This window comes from Octopus bimaculoides, chromosome 4 (genome assembly GCF_001194135.2).
Source record: "Octopus bimaculoides isolate UCB-OBI-ISO-001 chromosome 4, ASM119413v2, whole genome shotgun sequence".
Lineage (NCBI taxonomy): Eukaryota > Metazoa > Mollusca > Cephalopoda > Octopoda > Octopodidae > Octopus > Octopus bimaculoides.
Genome location: NC_068984.1, coordinates 43127324 through 43139976, shown reverse-complemented (window position 1 = coordinate 43139976; position 12653 = coordinate 43127324). Strand labels below are relative to the sequence as shown.

Here is a 12653-nt window from a genome sequence, read left to right as displayed (position 1 = left end):
CTCTCCTCACCTCTCTGCCCCCTCTCTCTGCCCTCTCTCTCTCTCTCTCTCACACACACACACACCAACCACCTTAATAATGCTTGTCTGTGAGGGGCTCTGCCCTTCCCCACCCAACATTTCATCCTGTAACACCCATCACTTCCTCTATCACCTAAGAGCAGAATTGGCACTTACTACACTCCTTACCCTTCTCAGTTACTTTTCTTCTCCCACCTTAACCAACTTTCACGTCCCATTGTCTTCCCCACTGCCTACTGTCTCCACCTGTCACCCTAAATACCCTCACATATTTACAAGTCCCCCTCCCCCAAAGTTTCTCTTATATTTCTCTCTATTTACTTGTCACCCAGCTCAAGCCTCTATATTACATAACCTATTCTCACCACTCCCAATGTCCTTCAATGGCACATCCCAACACGTCTTTGCCATCATTTCTCTTTATCTAACTCTTTTCAACTGGAGTATCCACAGAAAGATACCTATATATCTCTATATCTTAAATCTCTCAGCTGGTACATTCACCCAATACTCCTTATAAGTATACTTATTCCATGTTGTCAATTGGAAATTTATAACCAACCATGCTATTCACATATGGTGGATGTAAAAATATTTATTGTTCATTGGTGACAGTGAGTCATAACAAAAAAATTTTGTGATTTATATAACCTTCATCATCATCGTTTAACGTCCGCTTTCCATGCTAGCATGGGTTGGACGATTTGACTGAGGACTGGTGCAACCAGATGGCTACACCAGGCTCCAATTTAATTTGGCAGAGTTTCTACAGCTGGATGCCCTTCCTAACGCCAACCACTCAGAGAGTGTAGTGGGTGCTTTTACGTGTCACCCGCATGAAAACGGCCACGCTCGAAATGGTGTCTAACCTTGTCTATTTAATTTTTTTTTTCACTGGTAGCTTTGTATATTAGTAATTATCAACATTGGAGGCTCAAAATTATTATCTAGTGTTAAGGTGTACAAATAATTCAACTCGACTTTGTTGAAACTTTGTATATATTTTCATTGAAATAGCAAATTGCTGTCATTGGTTACTGTTCACTAGCAAGGCTGTGAGCTAGCTAAATTGTCTGTATGCCTGACAAAATACTTAGCAACATTTCTTCTGGCTTCAGTTCTGAATCCACTTTTGTCTTCACATTGTTTTACACTAAAGTTCAATAATAGTTGTAATGATTATTAGACAGAAGGGACATCTTTCTGAAGTTCAGTTTACTCCTGCTGTAATATGAGTATATCTTCCTAGAATTCTGTTTGGTATTTCAACTCTATAACTTTTGCTAGTTGATTTTACACAAATTAGAGACCTCATGTAGGACAGATTATCTACATTTACATTCATCCCAAAATATAATTTCAGTTAATTTTTATAAAATACGATGGTAATGAATTCATTCAGTTCATTGTGATTAGGAAATATATTGATGATTATCTTAACTTTGAAAGTGAAATATTTGAACTCTTAACTTCTTTTTATGCAGGCTGTGAGGCCAGTCCTGATGTAAACCTTTCAAGTCAGAAATTTGGTATTAAGTTATTTGAACCCACAAAAGAAGGAATGTCAGAAATTTGGCTTCGGTTTGACACAGTTAGTATTAACTTCCACTACCTGTTCGTGTTTATATGGCTTCTTATTACACAACTGTAGTAACTGCTTTTGTAAATATTGTAAACACTAAACACTGTTATTTATATTCATTGCTACTGAATATCAAGGAGTCCACAGTGACCAACATAGCATCTGTAGTTTTGTGTTCTTATATTGAAATATACAGGTTGTATTGTTTATATAATAGAAAAAAAGTACAAATATAATACTAATATAGAAAAAGCATATTCCAATAAAGTTAAGTGGCAATTTTAAATTGCATGAAATATTCTTTATAACTATTTAATTCAAAACGAAATCAAAATATTTCTTTGTTGTTATACCAGTTGGGTGAACTGCATCACTCACTTCAGAGAAATTTATGTGCTTGGTGAAAGCAAAAAATATATCAATAGATAATTGTATAGAATTTAATTTCCATCTTTATAAATTGATAATTTTGTTTTAGCATTTGAAAGTGAAATTGTATAGCATCTATTTTATGTGCAGTGTTAGTATGAATATCCTGAACTAACACCTGGTGTGGTAGTGATAATATTAATGGCCTTTGATCAGATGTAGCAGAATATTAATAGAATATTAACTGAGCATGTGTGAATATGTATATGGCATGTTTACGCAACAGTGATTATTTGATTGTGACCCATAACTGTGTCACTGACAGAGGTTTGCAAGGGAGTTGTGGATAAAATGCTGTTTGACACTAGAATTATTCTTATGTAAATTTTATAGGCTGTGGCTGGGACAATAGTGAATGAGGAGTTGAGATTTATTTCATAGCAACAAAGAGAATATCTGTATAAAGCAGGCAAGTTTCACAATGCAAGTGTTTGTTCTGATAATTAAAGATGTCATTATTCATCAAAGCAGTGTTAAACCAATGGCTTGAACTGAAACAAAATATTCCTGGATTTATGATTAATGGTTATTTCTTTGAATTTTTGTGTTTACTGTCATAACAGGAAGTTTAATCACACATCAGTAAAATATAAGACACAAAATACATACTGTTTCCATGTAGTAAAATAAAGGATTATTGAAGCTTGTGTCCTAATAATTCATATCCTTGTTAAAGATTTGAGAAAATGCATGGACATCAGTAATAGCATTTCTAAAAAGATTTTTAGGGTAAAACTTGTAAAAAAAAAAAAAAAATGCTTTCTTTTTAAAAAAAAGCAATGGGGTATCATTTAGTTTACCTACTTAACCCTTTTGTTACTATATTTCTGTTGAAACGAATGCCTTTGTTTCAATTAATTTTGAAATTAATGAAGAATTTAGTAAAATAACTGTCGTTATCAAGCTGCTTGGAACATAGTTTAGTATATTTTAAAGGAAGCTTTTAATTTAAACCACTTGAAAGCAGGAAGATTGTAACATAGGGGCTGTCTCAAGCAGGCTGGTACCTTGTGAAAGAGTTATAGCAAACTATTTCGTGAGTGGATATGTTTTTAAGAATACAAAACTTATTGAGTGTTCAGAAAAGAAATGTAATTGAGTATTGGAGGCCCTTGTTAGGTAACACTGAAATCTTTATATTTTAGAAAGTTGATTCGCCACAACCTCCCTTTCTAGATCTCAATGTGTAGGTCCCTTTCTTGTTTTTGTGTCCTGCCAAAAGGCAGCTACCAAATTTAATTGCCAATAACAATTTCAACACTAATGTATGTTATAAATTACAGAAAGAACTTTACTGTGACTGGATGGCAGCCTGTAGATTGGCTTCTAAAGGCAAAACAATGGCAGACAGTACATATGAAAGTGAGGTAACAACACTGAAGACCTTCCTGAGTATGCAAGAACCTGCAGCCGATGACTCAATTGTATCATCCAGTGGCTCAGTTCCAGATATCAATGTTGAAGATTTTGTTGCACCTCGATTTGTAAGAAAACTCAAAGCTGGACAGGTAAGAGAAATTTATATTAGATTCAGTGACTCTTGTACTTTTTTTTACAGTGAGTTGTGTACACTCGGTGCAGCCCAAATTGAGCAGATATATGATCAAAGAAGACCTTCCAATTATAACTAGTTTTGTTTTTGGATATAGTCTATTAAAGATTGCATTATTCAATGTGCTGAGTCGGTCTAGGGTTACACTGTACATTGCATACTTGTCATTGCTTGAGTGAAGTGGTACTAACACTGTAACATTCCTTGTTGATGTTATGATCGGTCACTGTGCTTTGAAAGACTTGTGGAACAGAGAAATCGCTTATTTAAATAAAGTAGTTTTAGTGACAGGAAGAGCATGTCATGAAAACCTGTTTCAAATCCTTCCTGCATCCAAACCTGTGCTAACCTGGAAAAATGGTTATTAACAAACAAATGAAATATATCCAAATTGTTTTCAATATCCATTTGCATGGATCAAATGGAATCTGTTAGGATGGATTTTCTATGGTTAGATGACCTTGTTGCTGATCCTCACCCATTTCCAAATAAAGTTTATATATATGTTGGTAGGGAGTGGAGGTAAAAACTTCTTTGGGACTGTATTTAATAGTCATGTGTCACTAACTATCACCGACCCTCTCTTGTTTATCACGTAAGGGATTTTTTTTATTTTACTAGTCATCTCAAGAGCCCAGCTTTGATAAAGCACTTTATTTATGAGGGATGTAAACAAGAAATTGGTGTTTTACTCAAACAATATTGTGAAGACATGCAGAATGGAAATGTTCATGTACACAATGGGGTTAACCCTTTAGCATTCAGATTACTGAATGTCCACCCTGTTGGGTAGTTGGTGTTAAAAAGGGCATCTAACCATAAAAACTGTGCCAAAACAAACACAGAAGTCTGCAGTTTTCTGTCTGGCCAGCTCCTGTCAGACCATCCAACCAACCCATGCCAGCATGGAAAGTGGACATTAAACGATGATGATGATCCTATTAAATGTAATGCTTATTCGTTCACATTGTTTTGAATCAATCTTGCAGTATTTCGTAACATCAAGATTTCGATGATGCGATTATTTAGTTCTAGGATGACATTGTAGGGTAGGTGTGAGAGGCCTGATCCAGTCAATCTGAACATAAACTAGAATACTTTGGCCAGATTAAATGCTAAAACGTTAAGTACAGTTTCTATCCACAAATTTCACTCGAAGCTTTGCTTACTTTGAAATTGTATCGAGACACCTGCCCAAAACAACACACACATTGGAACAATATCATTCCTGGCACTTCACTTGCTGTACACAGATCAATGTCAGGTAAACAAAACCATGTGTGTGCATGCATGCATGCATGTATATTACTATAGTATACACAGTTAAACCATAGCATTAGCTTGTATAGTGTCATGAGATTTCAAGTGTAATCCACATAAAGGATTATATCCTATAATCTTTCAAAAACAAACTGGATATTGGGAGATTTGTAAACATCATATTAACCTAAATTTTTCAATTCTTTTGAGAATTTAATACATGTGTGTTCATGTATAGAATTAGCTAATTTGGGCTCAATGTTAATACTCTGCAAGCTCAAGAAAAACCAGGGAAATCAGAGTTATTCAGGTCACTAGGTCACTTACAATGTAGCTGTTGGAGTGTAAAATGGATATTGTTACTGTTTATTTACAAGATTAACTCTGGAATGCTATTTAGTTGACTAGAGTGTAGGAGTTTGGATAGTTCAATTTGCTGACTCAGGCCTTCTTCACAGCAAACCAGTTATGCATCTTACTCTTGACCAATACTCTTAACTTGACAGTGTAGATTTTCAGTTTCATTTCTTATTATTTAGTCTTGGGTTACCTTGTTTAATATCTTTCTTTTTCAGGCATAGTGTATCTAAGAGTACCTGATGCAGTTTTTTTTTTTTTTATAAGTTGTGATTTGATGGAATTTGCCTGCTATTTCTAGCAGATTAAGCAACTATGTAAAGGTTTTTTTTTTCTTTTTTGCTCACTGTAAACGTGTTTAAATGCAAGTCAGTTCTTGAGCAGACATATAAGGAAAACTATGCCACTTATGGCCATCTCGTCTTTGTGTGGGATGTTTCTTTAATTAAAATGTTGGTGTTATTTAAGGATAATTTGGCTATTTCTAACAGGTAGACTGCTATATAGAAAGTTTATCCATTATTATTGGCTTACTTTTAATTTTTTTTGACCATGTCTCTTATTTTGAAAATAATCGAGATCATTTTAATTTTGTTTGGAATCTAACTTAAAAGACTTACATAGAATGATAAATTGTAACTTATGAACCCTTAAAATGGGCAGTTTCCTTTTAGTATCCTAGAAGAAGCATTCCTGGACAGTTTATCATAAGTTACGAAATATTATAGTAATTGATTGTATGTGTCTACTGAAATTCTTTAGTAGTAGTAATAATAATAATAATCCATTCTACTATAGGCACTAGGCTTGAAGTTTGGAGGAGGGAGTTAGATTACATCGACCCCAGAGCTTAACTGCCTTTCATCTTTCCAGGATCGATGAAAAAGTACCAAAGCTGAGCTTGGTGGGATTTGAACTAAGAACATAAAGATGCTAAACATTTTGTCCAGCAATCCACTGCCTTAATGATAATGTTAGTGTTGATATATTCCCACAACAATAACGAGACGAAGGAATATTGCCTCTTGTGTTATTTGATATAGAAAGTAACATGTTTATGGCTGTTGCCATTTTGAATGCTTAAAGGTTAAAATATACTAGAAGTGAATGGAATTCAGATTTACTAAATTATTTTGAATCTTTAAAAATATTTCTCAACTTTATAAGGGTATGCTATTTTTTCCTTTAATTTCAATCTCTTTTGCTAAATTTAGTCTAATCAATTGAAAACAAATACTTTTCTTTTCTGTGGTAGAATGATTGACATTAAAAAAAGTCTAACTATACTCAGCTGTTGAAATGTCTATTTTTGGATACTCAAGACAAGTGATGGGCATTATAAGTACCAAATTGAGGCTGTAAAGAGAAACCAGACCATTTCTCTTTTTGTCTCATTTTGCTGAGAAAATCTAAACTTTATTTGATTTTATAAATAGACTTTATAAAATTCAGCATCTAAAATTTTGTTCTGAGTTCAGTCTTACTGCATGGTATCTTGGTTAAGTGTCTTATATAGCACCAGATTAATAAATGCCTTATAAATGGATTTGGCTGAGATAAACAGCAAAGCCTGTTGTATGTGCACACCTCCTCTTGATATCACGTGATAGTTGTAGCATGTCATTGTCCTACAAGTGCCATCTTTCATTAACAATTTATGAAAGCATGTCTGGTTATAAAGAAACTTGCTCCAAAACAAGTGATAGTTGGCAACAAGTTGGGTTGCTGCTTGTAGAAAATCTGTTTCAATGAATTCTGTTTGGCCCACGGAAGCATAGAAAAGTGGATGTTAAATTTTTTTCAAGAAAGAATTAAGCTGAACATAGCAAAGTGATTTAAAACAATATACACTGGTATTTCTTGCAATTATCTTCTCTATCCTTGTGACAGAATTTCAATTCTGCACTGTAAGGTATAGGATTCCTTGCAAAATCAACTGTTCTCACCTTGATTCTGTAAGGAATTTACCTTGTAGGTAGGTGTCCATCAGGGATTAGTTCTCAGCATCTTATAGTTATCCAGGCAATGACAGTGATATTTAGGATTTACTGTCTATGGAACTTTCATAAGCTGATGACCTGGTTCTCATATCTGAATCTGAGGCAGTTTTAATGAACAGGAAAGGACTCTATTACCATCTGGGAAGGAACCATGTTTGATATGCGTGGTGTACCTAGTATGAACTCTGTTTCCAATTTCTCTATTCTTCCTGGGCACACAAACTGAAAAAGGACTGTTGGTATGGACATGTAATACATATGAAGGATGACATTTCAGTAAAGAAATATGTGATCTAAGTGGAATGAATCAGCTGAAGATAAAAGACAAAGGAAGGACTTCCAAAAGTGATAGATGACTACAATAAACTGCCAGGTGCTGTGTTGGAGAAGACTTGTTCAACTCCAACACTATCTTAAGTCTTTTGAACTACTCTTTTCTTATATACACTGTAATTATGAAGTCAATTAAACAGAATTACCTTTTTATTTATTCAGTCTTAATGGTACTGCAATATTGTGTAGGGGAAAATATTGTAGATTTTGCTAGGTTGACATTTGTATGTTTGTGAACTTGGTTATTCCTGTATACCAAAATAGTATCTTATCTCTAATGATAAAATTTTATGTACTTAAATTTCAGTTTCTCAAACGTATTAAAGAAGCTCACTCCAATGTGAAAAATATGAGTTTGACAGAATCCAAGATGGCATATATCAAAGCATGGCAGGCACTACCAGAATATGGCATTACTTATTTTATAATAAAGATGAACAACATGAAAAAAGAGGTTTGTATATTTACTTAAAATTCAAATGTTTGTCTTTTTGCCTTAATAAATCTTAGCAAATTGTTTACCATTTTTATATTTAGCCATGTTTCTTAACTTCTCTTCTATGAGCTCAGATTTAAATCATTAAGAAACTTTATTGTAATAGCTATTTCATATTTATCCATTCATTTAGTCAAGCACTATAGCTGTGCAGTTGGTACAGTTGTCAGTTTGGTCATAAGTTCTAACTTGATGACTGTTATGCTTCCAGGTGAAACATTACTCTGCATGTTTTACTTTGTCCAACTGTTAACAGAATCGGTTCTTTCTTTAGTTGACTAATTAACAATTAAAAGGCTATTGCATCATTAAAAGTATAAAACAGTTTACACCAAGAAAACTCTCCCAACCTTATTAGCATGAAGTACTAAAAAGCAGAGCTTAAGTTTGAAATAAATTTTATTGTTTCTCTGGTTAATTCATTAATCCTATCTTAATTTTTATTACTTTCTATTCTTTAGTCACTACCTTTTCTACTAGTGCAAAATATTAATTATAGGACAAAAATAACAAACATTAGTTAAACCTTCTCGTAAAAATACTTCATAAAATGTTTCATTGTTGATGTAATTATAGTTATTCAACCACATTACACTTTGACACATATTCTATTAAGATCATAAAACTTATCTAAGTTCTTTAGCATCTGCTGGCACTCTATATATGGTTATATTTTAGCGATAATTACTATAATAAAATTTAGCTGTACATTTCTGCTGTCTGGACTTACAAAATATTTGTTTCTTACAGGAATTAATTGGTGTGGCAAACAACAGAATTATACGGATGGATCTTCAGTCTGGTGACTCTGTTAAAACCTGGCGTTACAACACACTGCAGACATGGACAGTAAACTGGGAAACCCGGCAAGTTATCCTGAAGTTTGAAGAAGAGAATATCATCTTTGACAGTCCAGCAGCAGACTGCAAAGTTGTTCATGAGTTTATAGGCGGTTACATTTTCCTCTCAATGCGTTCTTCTGACAAAAACCAGACATTAGATGAAGCTCTCTTCCATAAATTAACTGGTGGGAGATTGTAATCTTGCCCATTAACTTCTGTAGAGACTTGTTGATTTCTGAAAATGTGACCTACCCCATTACCATTATTAATGAGTTGCATTTCTGTTCAACAAACTTAACATGGATTCTTGCTGTAAACTATTGTATGTATTCCTACAATTCTATCAAGGAAGCAATTATTTTCTAAAACCCATACATAAGGCATGCAAAACTTCAGAACTTGATTTTGTCTCTACTAGCTACAAACTTCCATATTTTTTTTTGTACACTTTAAGTTTTAAGAAAATATCTTGGGGGTTTAAAATATACTTTTATGCTTCTCCATGACAAATTATATATTTAACACACACACATTCACACATTAAAAAAGGCTTTTAATTAAAATACAAAAAAAAAAAGGTAGTTGAAAAGAAAGGGAAATATAAGTTGTCAGCATGAAATTGTTTAGCCTTGTAGGCAAATTTGTATAGATGCCTTTTTATTTTTTCATAAATAAAGCTGCTTGCTTGCCATGCAGGTGATTCTGTTTAGAGTGTAATCTAGTTTTACTCTGGAAACCTCTGGCAGATTAGAGAATGTGTGCATACACATCAACACAAACATTATTAAGCAGTTGCATTTTTTAAAAAAAAATGTGAATCAATTTTAGGGCTGAATTTTTAATTACCTGTTAGAACCTGTGTTTTTATAACATAAATGCAAAGCCCAGTGGTACTTTGGTAGCTTTACTGTTTTGTTGCTTCTTCACTGAATGATAAGGCAAGAAGCTTGCAAGGAGGTTCGTGTTACCTACCAATATCACACTTCAGCCATTGATATTGCCACATCTCTCCCTTTATTGCCCCAGATTTCTGCTCTTGCTTCTGAGGGTTTGTCTTAAAAACAAAATTTTGTGGAATAAGAACAATGACATGAATTAAAACCTTAGTTAGGTCAATTCAATTTAATCCCTCACCTCAGCAGTTAAATTTAAATAACTCTCCCATTAAATCATTTCTTAAATATTAAATTAAATTTATAAAAAAAACATTGTTTTAATTGAAAATGTAAAGATTAACTTTATGCTCCTGGAGGAGTTACTATCAGCTTAAACTCGCTCAATTCTGGGAGTTTGTGTGTATGTGTGTTAGCATGCATGTTTGAGAGAGAAAAGAACAGAACTTGAGTAGTTTTTCATCTGCTCAGTTACAAATAAATTTAACTAATTTGGTTGGGAATCTGGTAGGGGTTTATTTTTAATAGTTAGGGATATGGGAGGGGTTTATTTTTATGAATTTTTTTTCTAATGAAATTGTAAAATAAATTTATTGCTTGTTTTATTGGTCTTTTGTTATTAAGATTTGAATGTTTCTTTTCTCCATGTTCTGTCTCATGTACACACTTAATTAAAAAAAAAAAAATTACTGGTTTTGAAAAATGTCGACAACCTAACTTTCTAAACTTATGAACTCGAGATTCAAAAAGTTGATGGCAAAAAATACATGAGCTGAGTTGCACTGCAGTTGGAAAGGTGTTAAAGAGGAAACAATGCAGCAATAAATGTTAAAAAAAAAAAAAAAATAATTTAAAACGGTCAATAGTTTATGCTAGTGATAGATATACAAGTAACAAGAATCAGTAAATGTTTATAGACAGATGTAAAACATTTATAGAAGTTTACTTTTGTTTGTTTGTTTCTATAATTACCTAAAGTTTAATTAGTAAAACAAGACATGCTGCTGTGTTTAACACGGTATGTTTGAGGTACCATTTGATGCTGTTTGTTTATCACAACACCATTTGGTCAACTGCTGTTTTAAGTTTACTATTTGCTAGTTTAGGCTCTAGCATTTAAACCGGCCAAATCCCACTTAAATATTTTATGTTCAAACTGGCCAAATCCAGCTTCTCACACCAACCCTGCAATATCATTCTAAAAATAAACTATCACAAAATTGAAATCTAAAAGCTACAAGATAATGTGTGATAAATTCAGAACAATGTGAATAAATAAGCATCACATTTAACAAAATAATCTGAATCCTATAGTTAAATCATCCTACCCTAAGATGATTGTTATAGAATCAAAACACTGAATATTTCCTCCAAGGATCAACAAGTATTTTTTTCTCACTTTATTCAGCTTAGAGACATTCTTCAACCTTACAAAAGGTATGTAAATTTAGAATATGAAAATAAATCTCAAGCATAAATTTGTCTATAGGAAAACTTCCATTATCTCTCTCACACACATATATAATCATAATCCACAGTGAAAGTAATACTATTAAATCGTTTGGTCAAGATTCTTTTAAAATATTTCTTTTATATATGTCCAAATTGGCTGCATCTACCAACTGTTTTTTGTATATAAGTTGCAAATTATCTACAATATATACATAATTCATTCACAATCAGATAGCTATTATGTTAGTTAAAAAATAATTTCAGCACGATTCTCCTTCCATTTGAATGAAAGAATTAAGCTTATAAGCATATTGCTTTATAAGCTTTACTAAAGCTGCCAAGAAGTGATGAAGATAGAAAATATTCATTGGAAAGTTGCTGCAATTAACTGCTGGGCTTCTTTCTGGTGTTCTGTAGCAATTCCAACAGCTGCAGATGCTAATGTTCCTCTCCCAACATAATTCAACTGTAGAAAAGAAATCAGAAATGGAGATTAACCTTTTCATTACTGTATTTATTTTGAGATGCTCTGTGTTTCTTTCAATTACTTTAAATATAACAAAGAATTTAGTAAAATAACATCATTCGGCTAGTGTTAGGAACATAAATTGTGGCTAAGGTTTGGAAGATTTTAATTCAAAACATTTGTACTCTGAGCCAGAGCTGGTTTCAGCAAGGTTGGTAACAAAAACGTTAATATTTTGTTTCAGTAATATAACTAATTGTATACAGTTTTTATTGAAACAGTATCTGAAACCTTTATTGGTTAAATGAGGTCCTACGATGATCGTCTTCTTTATCCTTTAATCCAACTTTGTTGTTCCTTCATGATCTGTCACTTTTCTGTCTTTATCAAGGAAATATCTATATTTAATTCTTTTACTCTGTATCTTTTAGATTCAATATTTCTAACCATTACTGTATGCTCCAATAAGACTATCTGCTCATATTTAATAAGCCAGAAATACAAATACTACTAATTTCAAGATGCAATGAATGCTGTATATGATAATGTTCCTAATTAAGCTGAGATTACGTTTCAATTTCTTTGCACTACCAATGTGTTCCTTATCTTTTTGGCTCTAAAAAAAATAGAACCATTTATAGTAAAACAAAAACTATTACAAGATACTAACTCTATACTCAAAAAAACTGCTTCCCTACTTGACAACTTGTTTCAAGATATTTTTTTCTTCTTTTAAGGACTTTCATATTGATTTCAAACTTTGGCACAAGGCTAGCAATTTCTGAGGAGGAGGTCAGTCGATTAAATTGACCTGAGTGTTCAACTGGTACTTATTTCATTCACCTCACTAGGTTGAAAGGCAAAATCAACCTTGGTAGAATTTGAACTCAAAACCTAGACATGAAATATTCTTTTCTACTCCAGGCACAAAGCCCGAAACTTTGGGGGAAGGGGCCAGTCGACTAGATAG

General features: G+C 32.9%; 2 protein-coding genes across 3 annotated transcripts in view; one reads left to right on the top strand and one right to left on the bottom strand.

The window, feature by feature from the left end:
* LOC106874000 (fermitin family homolog 2) overlaps positions 1 to 10368 on the top strand; it is a 106464-nt gene extending 96096 nt beyond the window's left edge. For both annotated transcript variants that reach the window (XM_014921553.2, XM_014921554.2), the window contains exons 10-13: positions 1506 to 1612; positions 3316 to 3540; positions 7842 to 7988; positions 8781 to 10368. In XM_014921553.2, coding sequence (XP_014777039.1) covers positions 1506 to 1612; positions 3316 to 3540; positions 7842 to 7988; positions 8781 to 9071 — 770 coding nt within the window. In that variant the 3' untranslated portion in view covers positions 9072 to 10368. The remainder of the gene's footprint in view (positions 1 to 1505; positions 1613 to 3315; positions 3541 to 7841; positions 7989 to 8780) is intronic.
* A 759-nt stretch (positions 10369 to 11127) lies between these two features.
* Positions 11128 to 12653, bottom strand: part of LOC106874001 (2-oxoadipate dehydrogenase complex component E1) — a 53016-nt gene continuing 51490 nt past the window's right edge. Inside the window, exon 24 of the mRNA XM_014921555.2 lies at positions 11128 to 11683. Coding sequence (XP_014777041.1) covers positions 11582 to 11683 — 102 coding nt within the window. The 3' untranslated portion in view covers positions 11128 to 11581. The remainder of the gene's footprint in view (positions 11684 to 12653) is intronic.